The 27,494-nt window shown below is 41.2% G+C and overlaps 3 protein-coding genes across 3 annotated transcripts; 2 read left to right on the top strand and 1 right to left on the bottom strand.

The window, feature by feature from the left end:
* Positions 1–1,871: 1,871 nt before the first annotated feature.
* Positions 1,872–5,179, top strand: LOC121810452 (pollen receptor-like kinase 4). The gene is made up of 2 exons (XM_042211218.1): positions 1,872–2,523; positions 2,764–5,179. Exons 1-2 carry the CDS (start codon positions 1,872–1,874, stop codon positions 4,173–4,175), a joined length of 2,064 nt encoding a protein of 687 aa, XP_042067152.1. The 3' UTR covers positions 4,176–5,179.
* A 10,165-nt stretch (positions 5,180–15,344) lies between these two features.
* LOC121811109 (exocyst complex component EXO70I-like) lies at positions 15,345–17,487 on the top strand. Its single transcript, XM_042211904.1, has one exon. It carries the CDS (start codon positions 15,487–15,489, stop codon positions 17,404–17,406), a length of 1,920 nt encoding a protein of 639 aa, XP_042067838.1. The 5' UTR covers positions 15,345–15,486; the 3' UTR covers positions 17,407–17,487.
* A 392-nt stretch (positions 17,488–17,879) lies between these two features.
* LOC121811110 (glutamyl-tRNA reductase-binding protein, chloroplastic-like) lies at positions 17,880–20,012 on the bottom strand. The gene is made up of 5 exons (XM_042211905.1): positions 19,546–20,012; positions 19,387–19,467; positions 19,047–19,151; positions 18,804–18,953; positions 17,880–18,417 (listed from the first exon to the last, which is right to left on the bottom strand). Exons 1-5 carry the CDS (start codon positions 19,945–19,947, stop codon positions 18,166–18,168), a joined length of 990 nt encoding a protein of 329 aa, XP_042067839.1. The 5' UTR covers positions 19,948–20,012; the 3' UTR covers positions 17,880–18,165.
* Between the last annotated feature and the right edge of the window lie 7,482 nt (positions 20,013–27,494).

The raw sequence follows: 27,494 nt of genomic DNA, 5'->3' as shown, positions 1-27,494 counted from the left end.
TTGGGTTCTCAATAAATACTATAGAATCTCCATAGATCGAGTCATTGAGAATTAAAGTAATAAAAACACTTTTTCTCATCTTGGAGTTTTCGAAACCCTAGCCTCACGTTAGGGTTAGTTCTTGTTCTTATTTCACAAATTCATTGATAACTGTGTGCTCAAAGTTCTCGATAGGAACTTTCATCCTATCATATATAGAGAGAATTATTTGTATATTGTTTGATGTATTTTGAGAAAAAAGACAAATTACAATGAAATATGTCAAAAGATAAAAATAAAAATCATAGAGTACCTAATGAAACAAAAATCATAAATTGAACACCCAAATTAAAACAAAAATCATAAATTGAACACCCAAATTATTGCATAAAAGTCTAAATTACCTTTAAAGGATTTTGAGACATTTTCATGCTAAAAAGGTGAAAATAGTCGAATTGGTAATTATACCCTAAATTTAGAGATTACTATTTTTATTGGGAAAGCATTTTACAACTTTGAGATTCTAATCTAGCATTTTACAACTATAGAATGCAATCAAACTTAAGTGATTCTACTACAATTAAATTTAAACTATAGAATGCAATCAAACTTAAGTGATTCAACTACAATTAAATTTAAACACCATAATCACGAAATTTGAATTACTGTAATATGATGCATAATCGACACATGTAAACAAATTTAAGCTCGTCATCACCTACTAAAACTTCTCCACATTCATGCACAACATGTAAATTGAGTCATACCAATCTTATCAATAAAAAAACAACTAGGAGTACTATAAATAACTGTCACATGACGCCTTTAAATACTTGTTCGTAAATAAATTTCTCAATGCATGACATATGATACATTGAATCTTGTTCAGTTTCAAGCACACTGATCATAAAATACTTCTTGGTCCACAATTTAAAGATCTATTATGTCCATGATCTATAGAACTAGGTAGTATTTTTTTTTTCAATTTTAGTATATAGACCCCACATTCTATTACATTTTTCCAATCACATTTTATCATAAAACTAATACTATCATTTTTCTTCACAAAATCAAAATCATAAAACTAATACTATCATTTTTCTTCACAAAATCAAAGTGATGAGTCAAAATAGCATGCTATAAAATATGCTAGGAAATCAAACTAGTAGTATGACATATTGCACTGAATAATCAAAAAATGTGTTAGGTTTTATATTTGAAATAAAACCCAAAGACATGAATGGAAAAACAGATGGCCAATAAGCATGGATGCATTTTATATTCTAAATTTTTTATAAGAGAAAAATGGTTTTTTAAAAAAATCCATGAGGTATCATATGATCCGGAAGATAACACCTTAAAACTATATTTATAGTATTGGATTATAATAATGAAAATGATGTATTCCTTATCTTAATCAAAATGATAGTATGGAAGAAACATTTGTACAGGTAGAGAATCAGCAAAACTAGTAGTATTGAACAATTTTAAGTCCAAATATAGTACAACAAACTAATTTGGTTGAAACTTGTGACAATTTTACGTCCAAATATAGTACAACAAACTAATTTGGTTCAAACTCACAAGTTTGAAGAATTGATGACTGAAAATGAAGGAAAAAGTAGGTAAGTTGTCTAACTATGGTAAACAAGAAGAATGGTGAGCCTATAGTATCTCCCGAAACCTCGTGTCTCACTTCCCAAATCCCTCACTAACTGTATTCGCTATCTTCTCTAATTTATTTTTCCCTTGAGTAGAAGAATCAGAGACTCAGATAAAAAAGGGAGCACAAAATCCATGATCAATCAATCATATTATTGTTCATGTTGAAGTAGAGCTACAATTTGCCATCACTTTAGAAGAACAAAATCACATAATCAAGATTATGAATAATGCGGAAGCAAGCCGCAATGAATATAGTGGCGATGGTGGTGGTTGTTGCATTTTCGTTGCCACTGCGCGTGGCGTTGGCCGAAAACGCAGCGGAGTCTCTGATGAGATTCAAAACCGCCCTAACGAATACTGATCCGTCGCTAGCGAATTGGAATCCGTCGACGAATCCATGCAGAGGCAATTGGGCAGGCGTACTCTGTTACAACGGGTACGTGTGGGCGCTGCAGCTCGATAACATGGGCCTGCAAGGTCAGATCGACGTGGACTCCCTGGCCGAGCTGTCTTACCTGCGCACCCTCAGCTTCATCAACAATAACTTTCAGGGCTCCATGCCTAACTGGCGCAAACTGGGCACCCTCATGTCCTTGTATTTGTCTGACAACCACTTCTCCGGCCAGATCGCTAATGATGCTTTTGAAGGCATGGAGTCGTTGAAGAAGGTGTATCTCTCCTACAATAGTTTCACCGGCCCCATTCCTGGGTCTCTGGCATCGCCCAGGATGGTTGAGGTCGGCCTCGACAACAACCACTTCTCGGGGGCTATACCGGCTATCGACTCGCAAAACCTTCAGGTCTTCAACGTCTCCAACAATGACCTGCAAGGTCCCGTCCCTCCGTCTCTCCTCAAATTGGATCCATCCTCCTTCACAGGTAATTAGGTATAGTTGCATTTCTATGAATATCACATCCATAGGAGATGAATCATGATAGAACTTTTCTTAAAGTCAGAACACAGAACTATATTAGTTTGTAAATATATTGTTATCAGTTGGCATCATACAACTTATCAGTTTTTAATTCAATACTATCAGTTTACTGATTCATGAATATAAATTTCTGACTCAATATCCATATACACGTCTAGTTAGTGGTGATATTTGCTTTATGCAGGCAACAAAGCCTTGTGCGGGGGGCCCAATGGACCGTCCTGCAACCCTCCGAAACCCCCTCCGGACCTGGAGCCAATTCTTCACCCTCTTCCTCCTCCTCCGGGTGGCCGTAAAAAATCATCATCTTTTTCTCCGGCAATAATAGCCATAATCATACTCAGCATCCTGCTGATTTTGCTTCTCCTGCTGCTGCTGCTTCTGCTCTGCCGGTGGATACTCTTCGAAGATGATGATGATGATGATGGCGATGATGGTGGTGTAAAGCCGCAACAGAAGGATATGATGAGTCCTCTGCCGGTAGGGGCACTGTCTATAGCAATAGGCGAAGCGGGCGGGAGAGGCGAGCAGAAGCAGAAGCAGAAGCTGAAGCAGAATGAGATGACGATGAGTCCTCTGCGGGGAGGGCCAGCGTCTTTAAGAATAGGTGCATCCCCCTCCCCACAGGGACTTACAGGCGCATCGCCCTCCCCACGAGGATTCACAGGTGCATCCCCCTCCCTGGCCGGGAGAGGCGAACAACAAGCGAGCAAGCTCTCCTTTGTGAAGGAGGACAGACAGAAGTTCGACCTGCAGGACTTGATGAGAGCATCCGCAGAAGTTCTGGGATCCGGAAGCTTCGGGTCATCGTACAAAGCGGTGCTGGTGGACGGGGATGCAGTGGTTGTCAAGAGATTCAAGCAAATGAACAACATAAGCAAGGAAGACTTCCACGAACACATGAAGAGACTCGGCAGACTCAAACACCCCAACCTGTTGCCCTTGGTAGCATACTTATACCGCAGAGAAGAGAAGCTAGTTGTTTTGGACTTCGTCCCGAACAACAGCTTGGGGAAGCACCTCCGCGACGACGGAAAACGCCCTAAGGAGTGGCCGAAGCCGCTCAGCTGGGAAAGCCGCTTGAAAGCTATTAAAGGAGTAGCAAGAGGGCTGGCTTACCTCCACGCGGAGCTGCCAAGCCTAAACGCCCCTCACGGCCACTTGAAGTCATCCAACGTCATGCTAGATAGAAACTACAATGCGCTGCTCATGGACTACACGCTCAGCCCCATCGTCAACCCCAGCCAGATCAGCCAAGCGCTCGTGGCGTACAGATGCCCCGAGTATGCTCAAACCGGTCGGATTGGCAGGAAATCCGACGTGTGGTGCTTGGGGATTTTGATACTGGAGACTCTGACGGGGAAGCCGGTTGACAAGTACATGGGTGCAGACTTATTGAAATGGGTGAAAGGTATCGTAGAGGAAGCGGAAGGGAGAGGTGCAATGGTGTTCGACAAGAGTATGGAGACGAGTAAGCGGTCGCAGCTGGAGATAAACATGCTTTTGCAGATAGGGATAGCATGTTGCCAAGAAGACCTGGATAAGAGGTTAGGTTTGGAGGAGGCAGTTACAAGAATTGAGCAGCTGCAAGAGTAATATGCCTACATTTACTTGCACCCTTTCCTTTATAAAGATGGAATTGAGAATAAAAAAACTGAGACTATTTGCCTCAAATATAGTTTAAATAGCATAACATCGATTTCAAGTGTTTAGTGTTTAGAAACAAAGAGGGAGGAGGAGACTGCACCATGTTTCATGTGGAGTCATTTCATAAGTAATAAAAACAGTATATTGCTTTGCATCTCAATCAAACTATGTATTCTGATCCAACACAGAATAGTTTTTATATAGGCCTTAGTGGTCCTTAATTTTATGATGAAATGGAACACATCTTAAACTTAGTAGTGAAGAATTCAAGTAATTATTATGAAACTAGAATGAGTTTTTGCTGTGTTGACAACGACAAGTGTGACCTTCAGATTCCTATGGCTATACACTATTGAGCTTATGTTTGAGGTTGGTGGCGACAGACTTGGCAGAATCTTCGACTGTTGAGGTGCTCTGTTGGAATCTCTTCAGCACAGCATCTTTAAGGTTGGCAGTTGCCTCGCCGGCAGTCCTGAAACTGAAACAAACAAACAGCAGTTTAATTCAATTTTGATACAATAATTGTCACGACCGCTCTTCTAGGATATAATAAATGCGGCGATCGCGACTTAAACGGACTTAAATACAATCAAAGAAAAAGGGACTAGGGTTTTATAAAAGGGGTTTGACCAAGGTATTTAATGACAAATAATCAAAAGAAAAGGGCATAGTGAGGCTTTGACAGATAGACTAAATAGAGGAAGCAATTATCATCATTTATTTCAAAATAACGAGGGTTCAACGTATTCCAAAATATATCATGTCTTTAGATTCTAAACGAAATCAAAATAGTTTCGAGAATTCAACAATAAGTAAAATGGGTTTCAGTGGAAGCATCCAAGAGAAAAGTGACGTCATGTGTGAAGACACAACGACACTCGTAGTCAAAAATATGTAAATGTTTAATTCTTCATTTAATTTGCTCAACACCGCCAACCGCTCGTCGCCGCTCAACCTGCACATAAGGAAAACACATGCAGGACTGAGTACTAAAATAATACTCAATGGGCTCATGCCGAAAACATTTTCAATAAAGAGTTTTATTTATCATGCCATACGAGAGTAACCATCGGGTTTTAGCTTTAGAAAGGCCCGAGGCACTAAAATCATTTCCCATTGTAAAAGTCGACTGATCAGTCATTTTCTCATAGACGTTAGCCGTATCTGCCAATACATGACATGAAGTGTGGCCACAAACCAAGTCACTAGACCGGCCAGCCCGTACGCTGGCACGTGGTCTACCATAGGTGTACACTAATCCAAGTAGAGTTTGCAGCCCTACGAGGACCTGAATTCGATTTATATAATAATGGCTTCAAGCCATATCAGATAGGCACGTTAAAATCAAATAAGGCATGATAAACACGATTTCATTTTCATCGATAAAAACATTTAGGACATCGTCCTTATTTAAAAGAAAACCCACCTCGCTTGCTTAGACAACGCAATACACAACTCAAAGCAACCCTCGTTCCTTGTGCTCACGTACGCACAACAACCCTTGTCAACACCACGACACAGTCAATCTTCCCTCAATACAATTTATCATGCATGTCCTATTGTTCCTTTCTTCGTTCTCAAATTTTCCCACCCCAACGTTCACCAACATAAGGAAAACATACCATAGTATACCTCAACGTATAACACATAATCACTCCATACGATACGTTCCTTAATCACACAAGCATCATGTAATTCATTCAAACTTGACAACAACTATTATTTTAACATGGCAGAAATCTGGCAGAACTACGCAGTTGTTTTGTAAAAATCATTAAAAATCCATCCGACCTCCGATGGGACTGAAATTTTACCACAATACAGTAGACACACCAAAGATCATCCAGTTAAAACTTCACATCAAAATCACCTCTTTAGGTCGGTCAAATCAAAAACGAAACTTATTGGGCGAGAATACAAATTCTGACAGAACTGCGCAGTTAATTTCAAAAATTCATTAAACATTCATCTTTTGTCAAAAGAGGCTGAATTTTTCACACAACACAGAAGATACCTTAAATTTGACTCAGTTAAAAATTCGTGGGAAAAAAAGATTGTTTGGTCGGTCAAATAGATGTCGGAACTTACTGCCCGTTCACAACAGTTTTTCATACTCAGCACACACAAACACAATCATGTACAAAACTTCCTTCCCAACCATTTAATTCTTAGATTTACCATTCTTCACTCACTATATGCATGAGGGGTTCAAAGATCATCGATTAATCGGTTGGATGAGGAAAGATAGATCAAAAATACCTCTTCTTGATAGAAACGATCGGTAGAAACAAAGTATAATCTTGATTCTTCAAAAATTCTTGAGGCTTCAACTTCAATTCTTCTCAAAAGATGAAGAATTCATGGAGAGAAATAGAAGAAAAATTGGGAGAGAGTGGGAGAGTGGGAGGCGTGAATTTGGGAGAGAGAGGGAGCGTGTATTTGGGAGAGAGAGGGAGCGTGTATTTTGTGTTTTAGGTTTAGGATTTCTCTGTAATTTATAGAGTGCAAGATATAATCTTTAATTAAATAAATTAAAGATTTGAAAAGATATGGAAGAGTGGAAGTTGGCGTGAATTAGGAGAGAAAATAGGAGGAATTCGAAATCTAGGCTATTTAATTAGCCTATGATTTAATTTGATATTTCACGGAGTAGAATAAAATAATACGGAGCAGAATAAAATAATAATTCCTCCCAAAATATATATGAAGTAGGCGATTTTTATTCCTTCTCCCACAAGGAATTTAAATTCAAATCCTAATAAAAATAAGTTATGGCAAGATCTCCTTAGACATGGTAAGATTTGCTAGGATATTTATATTTATTCATGGGTGAGAATAAATGAGGGATCAAATAATATAATAAATAATTCTTTCTCCCCATAAATATGAGATTTTCGAAATCTCCCTAGGAACAAGCATGGGGTCGATTTTCTCATGAATAAAATAAAGAATAATCGGCTTTGGATTTAATTTGGATAATTATCCCAAGCAAATAATTAAATCCAAGAAAATAGAATTATTCTTGGTCAAAAATTTCAATAAAAAAGGGCAAGGTAACTATTGATGATCCTATTTAATCTCACTCGCCCTTAGAAAATAATTCACCACACTATATTTCACCCCGCATCAAATATTCACACTGTCACGCCACAATTCAATCCTTTTCACTTCCACCTCGTGTTCTCAACACATTGACCTTTCAACGGCCACGTCATTTATTCAACGGATTTGACTATTCAAATCAAATCTCAACTCCAAAACGCAATTAGGTCACACAAAAACCATGCAATTAATTCACTCATCATTTAATTCACATACTTCAAAGTATTTAATGCAAATATTTTATGCTTCACAAATTAGGGTTCAGAAAGTGGGACGTTACATCCTACCACTCTTAAAAGAAATTTCATCCCGAAATTTGGTACCTTCATGAGATGAGTTCCGGGTACAATTCCATCATCTTGTCCTCAAGCACCTCACGTGGCATTTTCATGCCCGTGGTTTCTCCACAATACTTTTACGCTTGCATTCGATTTATTTTCTCAAATTCTGAACCTTTCGGTCCAGGGTCATTTGGGGTCTCTCCTCGTAGCTCAAGTCTGAATTCAACGCAACTCCTTCGTAATGAACCACATGCTTTGGATTGAACACGTATTTCCGCAACTGTGATACGTGAAAGATGTTATGAACACTTCCGAGACTTGGCGGTAGCGCCAGTTGGTACGCAACGGGTCCTACTACTTCTAGAATTTTATAAGGCCCGATAAATCGCGGTTTCAACTTTCCCTTAACACCAAAACGCGTTATCCCTCTCAACGGGGATACTTTGAGGAAAACTTTGTCGCCGGCTTGGAATTGCAAATCGGTTCGTCGGACATCCGCGTACGACTTTCGTCTGTCCTGAGCTTCTTTGATCTCTTCACGAATTTTTCGAACAATTTTAATCATTTCTTCAACTGCATCAAGTCCAAGTACTCTTCGTTCGCCAACTTCGTCCCAATAGAGCGGCGATCTACATTTCCTTCCATACAAGGCTTCGTACGACGCCATGTTTATCGTTGCTTAGAAACTGTTGTTGTAAGCGAATTCGATCAGCAGTAGTACTGATTCCCAACTTCCTCCGCGGTCGAGCACCACGGCTCTCAACATGTCCTCGAGAGTTTGGATCGCCCTCTCGGATTGTCCATCGGTCTGCGGGTGAAACACCGTGCTAAAAAATTCAATCGAGTTCCAAGCTCGCGTTGCAGACTCATCCAAAATCTTGAAGTGAATCTCGGGTCACGGTTGGACGTGAATGTCACTGGGACTCCATGCAGTCGCACTATTTCCGTTATGTAGATCTGAGCTAGCTTGCTCGATCGATGCGTTACGGGAATCGGTATGAAATGCGCACCCTTAGTGAGTTGGTCTATAATTACCCATATGGCAGTATTCCCTTTTTGCGTCCTTGGTAATGCCGTCACAAAATCCATGGCGATGTGCTCCCATATCCACTCGAGAAATTCTAGTGGTTGCAACTTTCCATACGGTCGTTGATGTAGAGCCTTCACTTGCTGGCAGGCTAAGCAGCGCTCCACAAATGCCGCTATGTCTCTCTTCATGCCATTCCACCAAAAGGACTTTTTCAAGTTTTGATACATCTCTGTGCTTCCCCGGTGAGCGGTGTATGGAGTCTCATGAGCTTCACTCATGATCTCGTTCTTGAGCTCCACGTCGTTTGGTACGCAAAGTTTCCCTTCAAAAATGAGGGCGTTGTCGGACTCCTCACTAAAGCTTCCAGATTTACCAGTTCTCACTTTAGTTCGAATTTCTCCAAGTTTCGTATCCATCCGTTGTGCTGCAACGATTCTCGTTCTTAGATTAGGTTCAACCACTAAGGTGGCAATTCGGCCTTCCACTGTTTCAGGTGCCCTTACCACTTCCAAACGCATCTTACCAAACTCGCGGACCAGGCTTTCTTCTTGGGTGAGAAAAGTAGCCAGTTGGGAATGGTCCTTCCGGCTCAAAGCATCTGTCACTACATTTGCTTTGCTGGGGTGGTAATTGATGCCACAATCGTAGTCTTTCACCAACTCGAGCCATCTTCGTTGCCGCATGTTCAAATCTTTCTGCTCGAAGAAATATTTTAGGCTTTTGTGGTCCGTAAAGATCTCACATCGAACTTCGTAGAGATGATGTCTCCAAATCTTTAAGGCGTGTACCACGGCTGCTAACTCCAAGTAGTGGGTTGGATAGTTCAACTCGTGTGGCCTCAATTGTCGGGATGCGTAAGCAATCACCTTGTTGTTTTGCATAAACACACATCCAAGTCCCACCTTCAAAGTGTCCGTGTACACCACGTAGCTCACTCCAGGTTCTGGTACAGCTAAGATCGGTGCACTAATTAGCTTTTCCTTCAAGAGTTGAAAACTTGCCTCACACTCGGGGGTCCAATTGACTTTCACCCCCTTCTTGAGTTGCTGCGTCATGGGTCTCGCTATCTTGGAGAATCCCTCTATAAACCTTCGGTAGTATCCTGCCAACCCTAGGAAACTCCGAATCTCGTTTGGTGTTGAAGGTGCTTTCCACTGTTGTACCGCCTCAACCTTAGCGGGATCCACTCGAATTCCTTCTGCCGACACGATGTGACCAAGGAAATTTACTTCCTTAAGCCAAAACTCACACTTGCTGAATTTGGCGTACAGTTTCTCACTCCTCAACGTTTCCAAAGTGATTCGCAGATGTTCCTCGTGCTCTTTCTCATTCTTCGAGTGAACAAGTACGTCATCTATGAATACCAAAATGAACTTATCCAAGCATGGATGAAACACTCTATTCATCAAATCCATGAATACCGCAGGTGCATTAGTCAACCCAAACGGCATTACAACAAACTCATAGTGACCATATCTCGTATGAAAAGCAGTCTTCGGTATATCTTCCCTTCGGACTCTCAACTGATGGTCCCAGACCTTAAGTCCATCTTTGAGAATACACCGGCTCCTCGAAGTTGATCAAATAGGTCATCTATCCTTGGCAGCGGATATTTGTTCTTGAAAGTCATCTTGTTCAGCTCTCTATAATCGATACACATTCTCATCGATCCATCCTTCTTTTCCACAAAAAGCACAAGCGCGCCCCACGGTGAAACACTGGGTCTAATGAGTCCATAAGCTCTTGAAGCTGTATTTTGAGTTCGTCTAACTCCTTAGGCGCCATTCGGTATGGTGCCTTGGACACAGGCGCCGACCCTGGCGCTAGGTCGATTGTGAACTCCAATTGTTGATCTGGCGGTGGTCCATGCAAAGCTTCGGGAAAAACGTCTGGGAACTCTCGTACGACGGCAACATCTTCCACTTTCCTTTCTCCCTTCTCCTCTCCTTGTAGATAGACCAGATAAGCAGGACGTCATTTCCTCACCATTGTACTAGCTTGAAGCGCGGAGATGATAGACGTTCACCGGTTCATCGAGATTCCATAGTATATGGCGGGTTCTTTCCATGGTGCTTGCAGAGATATTTGTCTCTCCTTACAACGGATGGCAGCAAAATTCGTAGCTAACCAATCCATTCCTAAAATTACGCTTACAGATTGTGAGCGACTAACTTAAGGCTTCCCATAACGATTTCTACGTTCGAGCATGTTCGAAAGATTTCTATTGTCCCACCTACTGGTGAAGACACTACCATCTTATGTTCAGATTTGCTAACAGGCAAGCTCAATGTATTCACACACAAAACAGATATGAATGAATGCGATGCACCCAGATCAAACAACACAACGACAGGAGTGTCGAAAATTTCGCCCATACCTGTCAGGTTTCCTTTTTCTCGATCGCCTTGCTCCATCTTCGGTTGTTTTTTTGTTCCAACGCGTACGTTCTAGCTGGAGACGAAAGTCTTGAGTGGGCTGTTGTTGTCGTGAAGGCTGGTCGCGATTTCCCCTCGATTCACTCTGCGCTGCCCTTGATTGCTGGCGGGGGATCCTTGATCGTTCTGCCTCGATCCCGATCCTTCATTCTTGCTCGGACACTCCCTAGAGAAGTGACCATTCCCTCCGCATTTGTAACATTTGGTAACGTTTTGATGCCGACATTCGCCGAAGTGATACTTAGAGTACACGTTGCACTGTGGTGCCCTGGATCGGTAGTCTCCTCTCTGACTAGAAGTATGTTGTCCTCCTCCGTGTTGAGATCGATGCTAACTCGGCTGGTACCGTTTTCCGTCGTATGGAGTCCTAGAATCATCCCACTTCCTTTTCTCCCCGGAGTGGTGTATCATTTTTTAGCATGTCTGACTATAGGAACTTAGTCCTTGTGTATACCAGAGTCGACTAATGCATTTCCCTACCGTCTAGTATCAAGGATTCGAAATTTGACCCAACAGTCTTACTTGGATATGAAAGATGTCAAATTGTTGCAACATTGCTAAGGATGTCTTTAGTCGGGAAGGCTCCAAAATTAATCAAGGAAACAAGAACAACAATGCAATGATTGAGTTTAATTGGACTCAACCCGTCCATTCTGAGAATTAAATGGTTTAGAGGTATCAAATAAAACCCATAGAGATTTGGGAATTTACTTTTGATGAGAGCCCGGAAGAACATGAGATAGGTCATGGAAATAGGATGAAACTGCAAAAATTCTCAAATTCCATAGCCGACTGCTATATCACAATTTGTAAAATTTCGGACAGCAATGAAGGATATCGTTCAAACATGTCAAGGCCGAAAATAATCAGTCGCGGCAGGATATAGAATCATGGACAAATGTCATGAAGTAGTACAAATGATGGTTCAACAACATCATGTTATTGGAAAATATGAAATCACATCAATGGGTTCGCGGGTTTGTTAAAGACAACTCACTGTGAATGAAACCTTTCAGAAATTTAACACGATCAACCCGTTAAGGAAGAAGAGAACAAGATAGCTTTAACTTAGTGTTGCAGAAAGAAAAATCATTGAGTATAAAACAATATATGTAGTGAAACCGAGCTAAAAAGAATTTCACTTCTGCAAAAAAGAACTTGTCACATACATGGTTACAAAATAAAGAGGTGAACCAGTAGTTCCAAGAATAACATTCCATTCTTTGAAGAAAACATGTCTGGAGGTGTGATCATACTAAAGGTGAACCAGCACTTTTTTTTAATTTATTTTCAAAACACTATATATACGCGATTTGTACGTCATTTTCATTTGCACCGCTTGTTTTAATGAGTTTTCTCTCTCACTTAATTTCTGTACAAGAGCAAAAAGCAAAATGGAGAACAACAACGAGTCTACTCCAGTGACGAGCGGGTCTCAAACTCCCACGGTACCCGTTGGAGGTGGATGGGGTCTGATGGCCGGGTACTACGACATGTACCCTTGCCAGCAGATGATGCCCGGGATGGCAGTCGGGGATAGTATGCCGGGATGGCAGGGGATGCAGGGCGGGCAGGGGGTACCGGGGATGCAACCCGGGATACAGATGATGCCAGGGTGGGCAGCCGGGATGCAGATGATGCCGGGGTGGCAGCCGGGGATGCAGGGGACGCCGGGGGGGACAATGTCTATCGCCCCAGTCTTGATATTTTGACTGCTTCTTCCTACACATCGACCCCATCGGAGACGCAGTTCACTGGGTGTGAGACTTTCTCCTTAGAGGAGTTGGGGTTAGATCTCGAGGATGCGGACACTCCCGTTCAAATGGGGGGAGTAGGGGGGGTCGGGGCGCACCAAAGAAGAAGAAGGGCAAGGGGAAGGGCAAAAGGGTGGTCGGCGAGTCGTCGCAGCCGGCTAATGGCGACAGCCCGGCACGGAGGAAGTGCACGGATGCGTAGAACGTCGCGCTGTCCAAGGCTTGGGTGAGTGTTTGCGATGATCCCCTCCATTCGAACAATCAGAGGATCGTCAACTTGTGGGATAAAATATCAGCAGTCTACAAGGCATTTTGCCCGGAGGGGAGGCCACACAGTGGGGAGGAGTGCCGGAAGGGGTGGGACCGAATCAGGGTTGCGGTCTCCCGATTTTCGGGCTTGTACACCAACGCCCTCCGCATGCAGACCAGTGGCCAAACTGACGAGGACCGCAGGAGGATAGCGGAGAAAGCATTCCCCGTGCCCAGGCTTTATAAGGAGTTCACTTACTGGAACTGCTATGAGGTGCTGATGGACTCCGAGAAGTTTCGGACAGGTGTCGATGCTGGCTGGCCGAAGAAGCAGCGACTGAACTATGCAGGTGATTACAGCGGCAGCAGCGGCGGTTCCCACGACCTCCCCAAGGATGTTCAGGAGTTCCCGTCCCCTCCATCGTTTACTCGCCGCACTCGCCCAGTTGGTCAAAGGCGGGCGCAACGGGTAGCGAGGGGGTCGCCCAGGGGTCCCAGGAGGTACAGTCGGCATCCCCCCTCTGTTGGCAAGTCGCCAACCAAGCTCGCCTTCTTCGCGCGTCAACAAACACGGGCTCAGATGCACAAGATCTTAGCTGAATGGAGGGCGACAATCGACCCTGTGGAGAAGAGGTTTCTTCACTCAATGCTCGAGAGTCGCGAGTCGATTTGGATGCCGCCTTGGCACAGTTGGGGGGCTCAGACGCGGGCTCAAATGCCGCAGATTTGGGGGTCTAGGATAGCGGCGAGAACGGCGGCGAATACGGCGACGACCACGAGGAGTGAGGCGGAGGCGGGGCTCGTGTGTGGAAGAGAGTTTTTTTTTTAATTAATGTTTTTTTTTAATTAATGTACTTTTTTTAATTTTACTATTATTATTGAATTTTCCCGTATCTGTGTCGTAAATTTAATTCCGTATTTTGTGTGATTGTTAATTATTTGTTTTTATAATTTTGTTTATTGTGGCTAGCTTATTGCTTGTCCAATTGTTTGTCCTGATAATATGGCAGGAGGAGTTTTTAGTACTAATGATGTAATAGGAGGAGTTTGTGGCTAGCCTATGATTGACATATTAGCATTGGAGATGCTCATAAGATTCCTATATTATGTATTGATCACAACATCATATTTATCCTGATTGACACGTCTCGTTTCAATTGTTATTGTGAGTCACAGCTCTTCTCATCGTCGGCTATTCTATCTCTATATCCTAAACAAACTAACCTTCGGGCTCAGGCTCAGTTGTTTGTTTCGAAATAGTTCCTTCGTTCCTGAAAATTTGTCGCTTATTTCCTTTAACGTCAGTTTCTAAAAATGTCACCTTTCACTTTTATCATTTTTTTGTAGTAGACCTCACATTCCATTAACTCATTCCAACTCACATTTTATTTTAAAATTAATATATAAATGTAGGACTCACATGCCTCTAACTTTTTCAACTCACTTTCTATTATATTTTTTAAAATCGTTGTCGGGTCAAATGGTACCAAATTTTAAGGGATGAAGGGAGTAATTCTTAGTTGAAGGGCATTTTATTAGAATCAATTAACGTAGTGAACTTTCAATTTATTTGATTTTGTACAGAAAAAGGCTAAATTTGAATGCCTTGCCAAACTAGAAACATGTTGGCAACGTCTTTTATAGTAATTAATAAAACATAAAAAATTAATAAAACATAAAAAATACTGATAAATTAGAAGAGCGAAAGAAAAAAAATGTAATAAGTGAATAAAATAGAAAGGATAAAAAAATAATGTAGATAAATTAGAGTAATAAATTAGAATAAATTTTCATTTATAGTAAGAGTATTGGAATTAATTTTAATGGACAAATCAAAATAAAAACATAGAACTATTACTTTATGCTAGGAGTATTAAATCCTAGTAGAATTTTAGATAATATTCCACCAATTTACTTTTCCTCTCTCTCGATCTAACGAGTAGATCCGGAGATAACATAATTGAGAAATTTTATTTTATTAACTAAAAAACTTAGTTTGATTGCTGGCTCGTTTTTCACTTTGCAAGTCGGAATTAGTTTGGTGTGCAGAAATTAGATAAATTGAAAGTTTCGCATATTTCTTTTTAAAAAAAATGATGATGTGTAATTTCAAAAATCGGATGCTAATAATATCCCAAAAAATAGAACTCAGCATAAATTGTGGGTGAGGGAGTGCAAGGCAGGTTAGAATTGTGGATTAGATATAATAGGCGTGCGTGCGTCACCAATGGTTGTATTTCTTAGATTGTCAGTAAAGTTTGGTTGGAATCTGGTACTTTCATCCTCACTCATGTTTGGTATATCTACATCTGTTGCAAGTTAAACAAACTTTTAAGACAGCTTTAATGCCATGTCCTAATTAGGAGTAATAATGGCAACACATTACATTTTCAGCTACTAGTTTTGAACATGGAAGAATCTCATGAAGTAGATCATCTCCTTGCTGCTAGAGAAATTCTGAGGAGCAGCATTGAGAAATCAAGAAACATAGGCATTGCAGTTGATCAAAGTGGCTCCAGATTGCAGCAGACCAGCCACAACTTGGCATCTCTGCAATGCAGCATCAAACACATTGCTACCAAATGTAGAGTTTATGGGATTAGAGGGCATGTTGATCGAGCCATCGGGCCAGCTGCAGCTCTGCTGCAAGTGCTGGATCTGGTGCACGAGCTGCACAATTCGATCCAGTTTGATCCTTCTCATGCTGCTACGAGTATCACACGCCTCCAGGAGGCGCTCAAGCTTCTTGCTGATAACTGCGGATTGCTGATCCTCTGGCTCCAAGATGCGGTGCACATCCTCACAAGCAACGCAGCTTCTGCCGATGATTGGTATCTTGTCCGCGCCTCCAAAGTTGTCAACATACTGAGGGAAATCCAGCTATTTTGCCGAGATGGAGGAGTTGTATCTTCTGCGTTTGACACGCTCGAGAATGAATACAGGCGTCTCTTGACACAAACCGATTTCTCACAGCCAACGTTTCCAGAACCTGAATTGCAGGCTATTGCTCGAGTCCTGGCTGCTAACAAACGCCTCCACAGGTGCACGTCTATCCATGCACAAGTTCGGATTGCAGAAGCACGAGCTACTTTACAAGCCCTGCATGTGGATTACCTGGGAATTCAGCTATTTGAAACGGACAGTGTTCGAAATGTGGAGACGTACATTAACCAGTGGGATAATCACATGGAGTTTGCTCTCAGGACTCTGCTCCTGAATGAATACAGGCTCTGCAAGAAACTGGGAGATGATGATGATGATGATGTATGGATGAATTGCTTTGCCAAGATTGCAACTGAATGTGGATTCATCGAAATCTTTGATTTTGGAAGCTTGGTTTGTAACTGCAAGAAAGAAGCAATGAAGCTCTTGAGTCTGCTCAAGATTTTCTCCACTCTGGACAAACTACGCTTGCAATTCAACCAGCTGTTCAACGGAAAGTTCTGTCTCGAGATTCAAAAAAAGACACGAGCTCTTGTTAAGAAAGTTGTCAATGGGGCTAGTGAGATTTTCTGGGACATGTTATCGCAAGTGGAGCTGCAAAGGGAGACTGATCCGCCACCAGATGGCAGCGTTCCAAGGATCGTTTGTTTTGTTACTGACTACTGCAACAAACTTCTTGTGGAGGAGAACAGCTCGATTCTGACTCGAGTTCTTGAGATATCTCAGGTGTGGAACCGAGCAAGTTTTGAACAAGGGCTTCTCTCCAATGAAATTCACAACACAATGAAAGCAGTAGAGACCAACTTGGAGAGTTGGGCTCAGAGTTACACTGACACCGCTCTTTCCTACCTCTTTATGATGAACAGTCACTGGTACTTGTGCAACAACGCAAGGGGGAACAAGCTCGGGGAATTAATGGGGAAATCTTGGGTGTGGGCGTATGAGGAATCCGCAGAGTACTATGCAGCATTATACCTGAGAGAGAGTTGGGAAAAGCTTGTGGTGCTTTTGCATGAAGAGGGATTGACCTTGTTCCCCGGAGGCAGAGCCATCAATAGGGAAGTGGCGGAGAAGAGGATCACCATATTCTGTGAGGCTTTCGATGAAATGTACAAGAAGCAATCCAAATGGATACTGTGTGACAAGGCCTTGAGATGGAAGACATGCCACCTAATAGTTGAAGCAGTTGTGCCGCCTTACAAGAGCTATCTGCAGAGATTCATGCCTGGATTAGAACACGAGGTGAACTACACAGCTGAGAGATTGGAGGAGTTAATTTCCTTATTGTTCCAACCCAAGCATGATGGCAGCAAATGCACAGATTTGATAGGCATGAAGAATGCAGCTGCTATCAGCCACTTCTCCTACACCCCTGCTGCTGCTTGATTGCATCATCAAAATCAGTAGCCATGTAAAATACCTGGATTTGTAACTTCATCTCTTTATATATATAGTATTCCCAGTTAAGGTTTCTGGCGTGCTATTAGCCCTGCAATTTGATGTTAACACATGTAACAAAATCATGCATGACACAATTACAATCGCTAAACAAAATTGCTTTCCCATTTGCATTCTGCCTATTACCATTAATCAGAGAGCATCTCCTCTCTTGGCCATCAAATCAGTATGGAAAAGGGTTCTCATCTCCGGGAATTACAAGTGTTCCATCTGTTTTGTGTCACAACAACAGTTGCTGACAATCACACAATCCAGCTTCATGCACACCATTTTATCAGGATCAAAGCATCCAATATTGATGTCAAATGTTTTTCGATAGTAAACTTGCATTGTCAAGTTCACAATGGATAGTATGCCACAAAGAATCTAATTAATAGGAAACCAAATACATAACCAACACGGAAAAAAACAAAACTGGATTTCCACTGTTTAATCTGAATTACAAGCACACAAATCACAACAATATGAGAGGAGTTACGTGTCATTTACTGCTCTCGCTCAGTTTTTCCTAGCTCACATTTATCCTCTATCTGTGCATGTTTCTTAATAAATGAACATGGACATAGAACAACAAGAGTCAATATATTTATGAAATCACTCACCGTTGAACATTAATATTTCAAAATGCTAACATGATCGACTCTTCAGAAACTGGGATGTTGCTACATATCAAAAAAGAACAGTTCTCTACACTGTAGACGTTTGAACTGCATTTCCAACTTTCTTTACATGTTTTACCTTCTTGAACTCGAGAGCATGGAAATTCTTTTCCACTTCCCATGCAAGCTGAGACATACCATTGAAAGATGATTTTGCGCCTTTCTCGTCTCCCACTTCTCTTGGAAAAGGTATCCGTACCTCATATACATCCTTTTGCACTGATGTCACACGCACATCAAACCCCAGTCGATCAACCCACACCATCTTCGCATCCACTACCTAAGACAAATCATAACATACACAAAACAATCCATTTATTCAGTTGAGACGAGGGTAAAAAGGACATGTAGTACAGAATGCAAACTTGGAACAACTAATATACTAATATCAAACTAAGCAACTATTGGGTGTAGCTAAATGGCTAAAGCAGCTATTTTCAAATTGCAAACTAAGCAATAAGCATACATGCAAACCACTTGCAATTGTGTTAAAATCTCAATCCACCGGTGTAAATTTCAAGTAATATCCATTGTCCACCGGTGTTAAAATCTCAATCCAATAGGATGATAAGTAACACAAATAAAACATACAGAACTCAGATAAGGCACACAACAGCAATTTCTAAGAGGACTACAATACAAAAGTAAATGATAGCCAGTGTGCACCTGGAAATCTAAGTCTGCATAAATGTTGCAGAAGCGAAGAACATCTTCTCTATTGTTAGTATTAATCTCATCCACTATCTTCTCTGCAGAGTTTCGAAGTGGATCTGGTTCAGCCGATACATATTCCGATGAGCTTACCCAAACACCATCCTGTTGTGTTACATCGATATCAAGTCATACTCAAGAAGCTATCCACGAGTCCTTGGACAATAAATATTCTTCGACATTGAATATAAGCCATACCTCACCATAATCTTCTATCTGAAGAACTCGTTCAACATCAATGACATATAAGCAGCTTTCTTCCACTTCCTCATTAAACCGCTTCTTCCACGCCAAACAGAGTTTCTATATACAAGGAATTGGGAAAACCAAATGAGAGTTTGATGCCAATTATTAACCCTTTTTGTGGTATAAATGTTGGGCTACTGATTTCAAAAGATGAGATCATGGAGTTGAGGATATTGGCAACAAATTACAAAAGCTAATTTCAGACTTTTACTTTTACCACAACAATAATCAATTCAATAACCAGACATAAAATGTAAAGAAATGGGGAAAACAGAAAACCAAGCCTCCCTACCTTCAACGCAATCGCATCACCGGGTTTATTAAGATTACCAACAATTGTGCACTGAGGCGTCCGCACTCCGCATTGCTCCAACTGGTACACATCAATTCAAACCAATGAAGAAGAGTATATTGATAATCAAGATTGAACCTTTAGGCAAAACCCACGAACCATAACATGAAGACTGCAGGCCCTCCTCGTGTCAGAAGAAAATCCATGGTTCAAACACAAGATGGGAGTTCCATTGAAATCGAGAGCAAAGCGAACGCCGAAGCCCAAAGGAGAGCCGCCGTCTTGATCGAGAGTGGAAAGAGTACCGACGGTCGATAGTTCGAGAACAGTTCTTGTAACCTCTGCCGGGAGAGGCCTGTGATTGTGGTCGCTCAACTCCAATTGCGGAGGCTCTGAAACTAGGCTAGCGGCTCTGCATTTCAAGGCAGATCGGTAGTTATTTAAAGGCCTGGTAAAGGAGGGTGGTGCAGAGAGCGAAACGCAAGGTTTGAGAAATTGGGTTTTGGGGAGAGTCAGAATTGGGGGCGGGGAGCTCAGATATTGGGCGTGAGGAAGAATCATCTCTCTATCTCTCTCCAAGATCAGTTTCGTAGATGAAGTCTACAAATTTGAGGATAACTCAGAAAGCGGAACAAACTCCTTTCTTTTTATCTAAAATCGCTGTAATCCCACGCACGTCAATGAAGTGTACAAATTTGAGAAATACAACGCCGTAAAAAAAATAGATAAACTCGTAAATGAAATAGTTTTTTTAATCTGTAATTGATAAAATAAAAAAATAAAAAAGGTAGTGGAACGAATATTAGTGGACCGTGAGATTCTTATTATAAATGATGTATATGATTATTATTCATTGAAAAACTTTCCATATTTAGACTTTATCTAAGTTTGCAGAACGCTCAAAATGATAAAACTAGTCTATATTTCGGGGACGGAAGAAGTAGTAAATTTTGCTATTTTAAGGTGTTCAAACAAAAAATAGTCTCATTTCAAAAATGAAAATTTTTATTCGCGCTTTATCTATTTTTTTCTCCTTTCTCTAGTAGTGGTACTTTTTTTCTTCTTTTATTCTACTATATCTATTTATTTTCCACTTTTTCATACTTTATCAATTTCTCATTAAAATTTGTATCATTCATATATAAGACTATTTTTCATTGACAAAAGGAGTATGTCTAAGTACCCCAAAGCCCTAAACAAGGAGCTGCCAACATCATTAGAGCATCCACAATAGGACGGACGTCCCAATAGCCTAGCACTAGGACTAACCAAAAACACCTTCTGCATGTCACTAGGACAAAACCACTGCACTGTCACATCACTAGGACAACCACTCCACAATAATAGCCTAGCACTAGGACTAACCAACAACATAGCCAATAAAACAAATTCACAAATTGACAAATACGAAATTAAAAATTCGACACTGATACGCACGGATAAAGTGCAATAATAATTTCATTAAATAAAAAAATTAACATTGTACAATTAAAAAAATGCCGATAAAAACAAATCACATTATAGATATCAACGTGCACTTCTCCACGCCCATAATTCTTCAATTATATATTTTTGGAGTCGAATATGGGCTTCTTGTTGTTGAAGATCGGCAAATGCGGTGACCCGTTCGACATCCCCATGAGGTATCCCCATAGGTACATTGGCGGTGGCCATGGCGTGGCTTGGACCGGCAGCATCTTCATTGGCACAATTAGTCAGTTCTGAACCTTCATGTTCGACGATCATATTGTGCATGATAATACATGCGTACATGACATCAGCAATGCAGTCTTGATACCACAACCGTGTTGGACCCTTCACTGCCGCCCATCGAGCCTGGAGCACACCAAATGCCCGCACCACATCTTTGCGTGCCGCCTCCAGTTGTTGCGCAAAGTAAAACTTCTTTGGATCTGTTGGGCATCTGATCGTCTTCACAAAGACGGGCCCATATCCGCTAAATATTAGCCCATATCGTGTTAGTTGCCGTTGGCGACAAAACTAATGGCTGGACCAACGCCCATGCACTGCTCGTTGAAAAGGGGCGACAACTGGAGGACGTTGATGTCGTTGTTTGACCCTGCTACCCCAAAATATGCATGCCAAATCCACAATCGGTAGTCAACTACAGCTTCGAGGATCATCGTGGGATTCTTGCCTTTGAAGCCGGTCGTGTACATTCTTTTTCCTGACAGTGGGGCAGTTCTTCCATTCCCAATGCATGCAATCTATGCTGCCCAACATTCCGGGAAACCCGTGCACATTCCCGTGCATCTGCATCAAACCCTGACAGTCTTTGGGGGTAGGCTTTCGAAGATACCTATCCCTGAATATGTGAATGACGCCCCTGCAGAAATGTTTCAGACACTCGCGGGCAGTCGTCTCGCCTATGTGAAAGTACTCGTCGAACATATCCGCCGCCCCTCTGTAGGCCAACTGTCTGATTGCGGCAGTGCACTTCTATATGGGTGAGTGACTGGGTCTGCCACTCGCATCCTCTCTGAACCGGAAATACTTGTATCGACGCTCTAAAGCGTTCACGATATTCATAAATACCTGCCAGTGCATCTTAAAATGCCGCCGGAAAAAGGTCTCCCCAAACCGAGGCTTCTCAGCGAAGTAGTCATCATACAACCGTTGGTGGGCACCGACGTGGTCCCGGGGTACTACATCTCGATGGTGGATGGGGCGAGGTACCGCCTGCTGCCGTTGCTGGCGCAAGTGCTCTTGCACCATCTGATTTATCTCCATAGCGCATAGGCCCGCAACTCTTCGTTAACTTGCCGCGATTCGTCAGCATCCCCACCACTAGTCATTTTTTGATCCACAAATCAAAAATGAGAAATGTAGAGAGAAGGAAGAGAAACTCGTTTGTACAAGTGGAGCAAATGAAATGAAGTGCAACGAGGAGTACATATAGAGTTTTGAAAAAAAATCGAAAAATACGGTCGTCCGTCACGTCACCACAATAGCGGACGAACGGACGAACGAGCGACCGGCTAGCGCTAGCCCACCACGGATGACCGCTCGTCTGTCACCCGCTCGCCGACTACAATAGTGGACGAACGCGACGGACGAGCCTCTAGCTGGTCGCTCGTCCTAGCGAACGCCCGCTATTGTGGATGCTCTTATATGTGAGCAGATCTATTTCGCAGTGGCAGATGGAAATAAAAATAAGGGGTACAACTACTTCCCAAAATTGTGAATAATCTATTTAGTCTTGTATTTTTATTTTTATTTGTTAACTGTTTTGTTCTAACTTTGGCAGTTGGATTCTTTTGAAAAGTTGGAGGAATAGGTGGATTTTTAAAATGTAAAGCATCCACAATAGTGGACTAGCCGGCGCCCTAGCCGCCGGTGAGCGGCTAGGGCGCTCGGTTAGTCCACTATTGCAACCGGCTAAAGCGACGGATGAGAGAATTAAGTCCGAGAGCTAGAGCATTGACGAGAGAGACTAGCCGATCGTTCGTCTACTATTGCGTGGACGAGCGATCGGCTAGCCGATTTTTTAAATTTTTTCTAAAATATCCTATTCCCATTTCATTTTTTTTCTATGTTTTTTTTTCTCTAATTCACTTTGTTGCTGTTGTTTTTGGTGAATTTTTTCTCGCGAGGGCTAGGGCATTGGCTAGGCTATTGATAGCTGTTGTTTGGTTAGCCTATTGCTAGGTCGTGGGGATGGCATAATGATGTAGCAGGAGGAGTTTTTGGCTAGACTATTGCTAGGGCGTCCCTATTGTGGATGCTCTTTAATGAAGAGGTGTGACAAAATGAATGGAGGATGAGAATATTTATAGAGGAAAAATAAGAATAAAAAATATTTGTAATGAGCATAGGGTTTAAAAAATGTCGATGAGATTTTTTATTTTTATTTATGAAAGGGCAAATTGTCATATACTATGAAAGATGGTCAAATTGCGATCAATCCATACTTTTTTAAAAATTGAATTATAAATCATGAAGGTGCAATTTTCAGAACGATCTTCATTGCATTTCCAACGAAATATGCGATGATATGACAACCAGTATCAAAACCGACCGTCACATCTTCGTGTATTTCATTGGAAAGGATAATTTCGAAAATTGCAAACTTCGTAATTTATAATTGCAATCTTAAAAAAGTGTGGAATGAACCAAAATTTGACAAATCTTTCATGAGTTATTTGAAAATTTGGATTTTAATCTTTAAAAGTTTGCCTTTCATTAAAATCCAAATTTTCAAATGAAAAAAACTGAAAATCCAAAAATTTGACAACCCTACGCGCTTCATTTTGACCTTTTTGCATTAGGCAAAAATGCCTTACTCCAATTCCAATATGGCGATAATTATGTACGTGAAGGGTAAAGTTTTTCGTGATGGGAGAGAGGGAGTATGATGTAATTTTCATTAATTTGTTGAATATCTAAAAACCAAAATTGGATGTAACAAAATTGAAAAACAGAAGTTAATGCAGCTAAAAAAATAACGAAATCTTTAATAGTAGCACGTCAAATACAAATGAGTGTCTAAATTCATTTAATTTTCCCAGTCTCAACTTTAATCCACTATTTCTCACTCACCGGAAATCGGATTTGAGAAATTGAATATACTACATTTATCTACGTAAAATGTAGATCGACGCTATATCATTTAATTTTACAAAATTAGATGTCTCGTCACATTTATTATTTGGTCAAAATCCATTGACCGGGCATATTAAATCCATGATTTTTACAATCCCCCACATGAGTGGAAATAGCCAAATGCATATGCATGCAGACACAAGCTCAACCCTCGAGAGGTATATAAGCATAAGGATAGGTAGTTGTTGGCTTTGAACCCTCCATAGTCGACACCATCGGATACACATGCGGCTTAGTAGCGCGATGCTTTGAACTAATCACACACGGTGTGCACTGAGACAATGGTGTTAACGCTTAAACACCTCAACCTCATCCGTTCTCACGTTTTGTGTCCATTGCGGTCTTGGACACCACTTTGGATTCATAATTGCATTTTATGAAGCGAACCACACTTCGCACTTACATAGATGATTCTTAGTCAAGTACCTTGCCATACTTGGTCTCTTTGAGAACTCCATCTTAAGAACCATTAAAAGTCATAGACTTAGCCTTTACCACTAGGCAAGTTCTCCAACACTCTATTGCTCTCTAGGGAATAGATATAGTTGAGTGTTTCTCATGAACTCTCATAGCTTAGTTGTCCCTTTGAACCAAGTTCTTGGGATCTCCAGTCATCATGGTTAGGTTATCACTATGATAATTCTTTAGTTTGTGGATTTCAAACCCTTTCCCTCTTGCAACTTATTCATTTGATCACGGTTTAACCCTTTGGTTAGCGGATCCGCTAGATTATCTATTGACTTCACGTAGTCAATTGTAATCACTCATGTTGTGATCAAATGTCTCACGGTGTTATGTCGTCGACGTATATGTCGAGACTTACCATTATATAAACCATTGTTTTCCCTTCCAATAGCCGCTTGGCTATCGCAGTGGATCAGCACTGGTGGCACTGGCTTAGACCAACATGGAATATCTTCAAGGAAGTTCTTAAGCCACTCAGCTTCCTCACCCGCCTTGTCTAAGGCGATGAACTCCGATTCCATGGTTGATCGGGCTATGCATGTATGTTTTGTGGATTTCCACGATACAGCACCACCCCCAATAGTAAAGACGTATCCACTTGTTGAAAGTGAGTCTCTATTGCCGGATATCCAATTTGCATCACAGTACCCTTCAAGTACCAGGGGTATCTCGAGAAGTGTAGCCCATGATTTTGAGTATGTTTTAAATATCTCAAAACCCTCACAAGAGCTCTTCAATGCTCTTTGCTTGGATTGCTCGTGTAACGACTCAACTTGTTCACGGCACAAGCAATGTCAGGTCGAGTGCAATTAGTTAAGTACATAATGCATCCGATGACCCGTGCATACTCTTCTTGTACAACGGGCTCGCCTTTGTTTTTGCTCAAGTGGACGTCGAGTTCAATTGGAGTCTTAACCGGCGCGTCATCATATGCTTTGAATTTATTCAATATCTTCTCAACATAATGTGATTGTGTTAAGATGATTCCGTCAGACATTCTTAGAATCTTCATTCCAAGAATTACATCGGCTAGACCCATGTCTTTCATGTCAAAGTTTCTCTTTAACATGACCTTTGTATCGTTAATTACTTGAGTGTTGCTACCCAAGATTAACATATCATCAACGTATAGACACACTATAACATGACTGTTATTAGTGCTCTTGATGTAGACACATTTGTTGCACTCGTTGATCTTGAACCCATTTGATAACATCACATTATCAAACTTCAAGTGTCATTGCAATGACGCTTATTTCAATCCATATAGAGACTTTACGAGCTTGCATACCTTTTTCTCTTGTCCAGGTACTACAAACCCTTCGGGTTGTTCCATATAGATTTCATCTTCTAGTTCACCATTTAGAAACGCGGTCTTTACATCCATTTGATGAATCTCAAGATTGTGCAATGCAGCAATAGCGAGAAGCACTCGGATAGATGTAATCCTTGTTACAGGTGAATAGGTATCGAAGAAGTCATGTCCTTCCTTTTGTTTAAAACCCTTTACTACTAGTCGGGCTTTATACTTATCCACTGTTCCATCGGCCTTAAATTTCCTTTTAAGTACCCATTTGCAACCTAGAGGTTTCGCACCTTCAGGTAGATCTACCAACACCCAAGTGTGATTTAGCAAAATTGAATCAATTTCGCTTTGAACAGCTTCCCTCCAATGTAACCCGTCTAGGCCATCAAAGGCTACTTTTATAGATGTCGGTTCTTCATCTAACATAAAAGCAATGTAGTCAGGACCAAATGTTTTTGGTGTTCTGACCCTACTACCACGTCTTAGTACTGTATCATTTGGATCGGGCCTTGCACGCTTGCGCGATTTAGGTTCCTCATCCACTGATTTAGAACTAGTGGCTTCAATCTCCACTGGTTTAGAACTAGTGGCTTCTACTTCAATTCTTGTCTCAGAATTGGTTAAGACTTTTTCCTTGTCTTTGCAAGGAAATGTATTTTTGAGAAATACAGCATTTCTTGACTCAATTGTTGTTCCTACAGTAATAGTCGATATTTCAGACTTGTGAACAACAAAGCGATATGCACTACTATTAAGTGCGTATCCAATGAAGATGCAATCAACCGTTTTAGGTCCGATTGTAACTTCTTTGGGCGGAGGAACCATCACCTTAGCCAAACACCCCCACACTTTGAGGTATTTGTAGGATGGCTTCCTTCCCTTCCACAACTCATAAGGAGTAACATCTTTTCCTTTGAGAGGGTTTTATTCAAGATATAGTTGGTTGTCAATACAGCTTCCCCCACATGTTATGTGGTAATCCTGATGTCAGAAGCAGTGCATTCATCATCTCTTTTAGAGTTTGATTTTTGCGTTCTGCAACACCATTAGATTGTGGTGAATATGGTGCAGTCTTTTGATGGATTATACCACTTGCGTTGCATAACTCCTCAAACGGGGCTACATATTCGCCTCCTCTATCGCTTCGAATCGTTTTAATTTTACAACCAAGTTGATTCTCAACTTCGTTCTTATAATTTTTGAACGCTTCTATTGCTTCATCTTTACTTCTTAAAAGATAAATGTAGCAATACCTTGTGCAATCATCTATGAAAGTGATAAAGTACTTTTTACCACCTCTAGTTTGCACCATCTTTAAATCACATACGTCCGTGTGAATTAATTCAAGGGGTTTTGTGCTTCGTTCCACCGAGTGAAACGACAACTTAGTCATTTTTGCTTCAAGACAGATTTCACATTTATCTTGAGTATCCACTTCATTAGCCTTTAGTAAATCTAAATTTACTAATCTTTTGATGGCTTTTGAATTTACATGTCCCAATTTACAATGCCATAAATTTGAACACTCAGTCAAATAAGAGGAAGTAGATGCTTTATTATTATTATCCAACGGCTTTGAAACACTGCGAGTTGCTACACTAAGCTTGAAAAGTCCATCGGTTACATAACCTTTTCCGAGTGACTTTCCAAACTTGTACAATGCAAACATATCAGACTCAAATACAAGTTTAAACCCGTTATTAACTAGTATTGA

This window comes from Salvia splendens, chromosome 7 (assembly GCF_004379255.2).
Source record: "Salvia splendens isolate huo1 chromosome 7, SspV2, whole genome shotgun sequence".
NCBI lineage: Eukaryota > Viridiplantae > Streptophyta > Magnoliopsida > Lamiales > Lamiaceae > Salvia > Salvia splendens.
The sequence above is the reverse complement of the archived record's forward strand: the minus strand, read 5'-3'. Positions and strand labels throughout refer to the sequence as shown.

Coding starts and splice junctions, on each gene's coding strand:
- LOC121810452 (XM_042211218.1), top strand. CDS start 1,872: ATGCGGAAGCAAGCCGCAATGAATATAGTGGCGATGGTGGTGGTTGTT. Junction 2,524..2,763: donor GGATCCATCCTCCTTCACAG/GTAATTAGGTAT, acceptor TGCTTTATGCAG/GCAACAAAGCCTTGTGCGGG.
- LOC121811109 (XM_042211904.1), top strand. CDS start 15,487: ATGGAAGAATCTCATGAAGTAGATCATCTCCTTGCTGCTAGAGAAATT.
- LOC121811110 (XM_042211905.1), bottom strand. CDS start 19,947: ATGATTCTTCCTCACGCCCAATATCTGAGCTCCCCGCCCCCAATTCTG. Junction 18,954..19,046: donor AGATAGAAGATTATGGTGAG/GTATGGCTTATA, acceptor GTAACACAACAG/GATGGTGTTTGGGTAAGCTC. Junction 18,418..18,803: donor ATGCAGACTTAGATTTCCAG/GTGCACACTGGC, acceptor GATTTGTCTTAG/GTAGTGGATGCGAAGATGGT.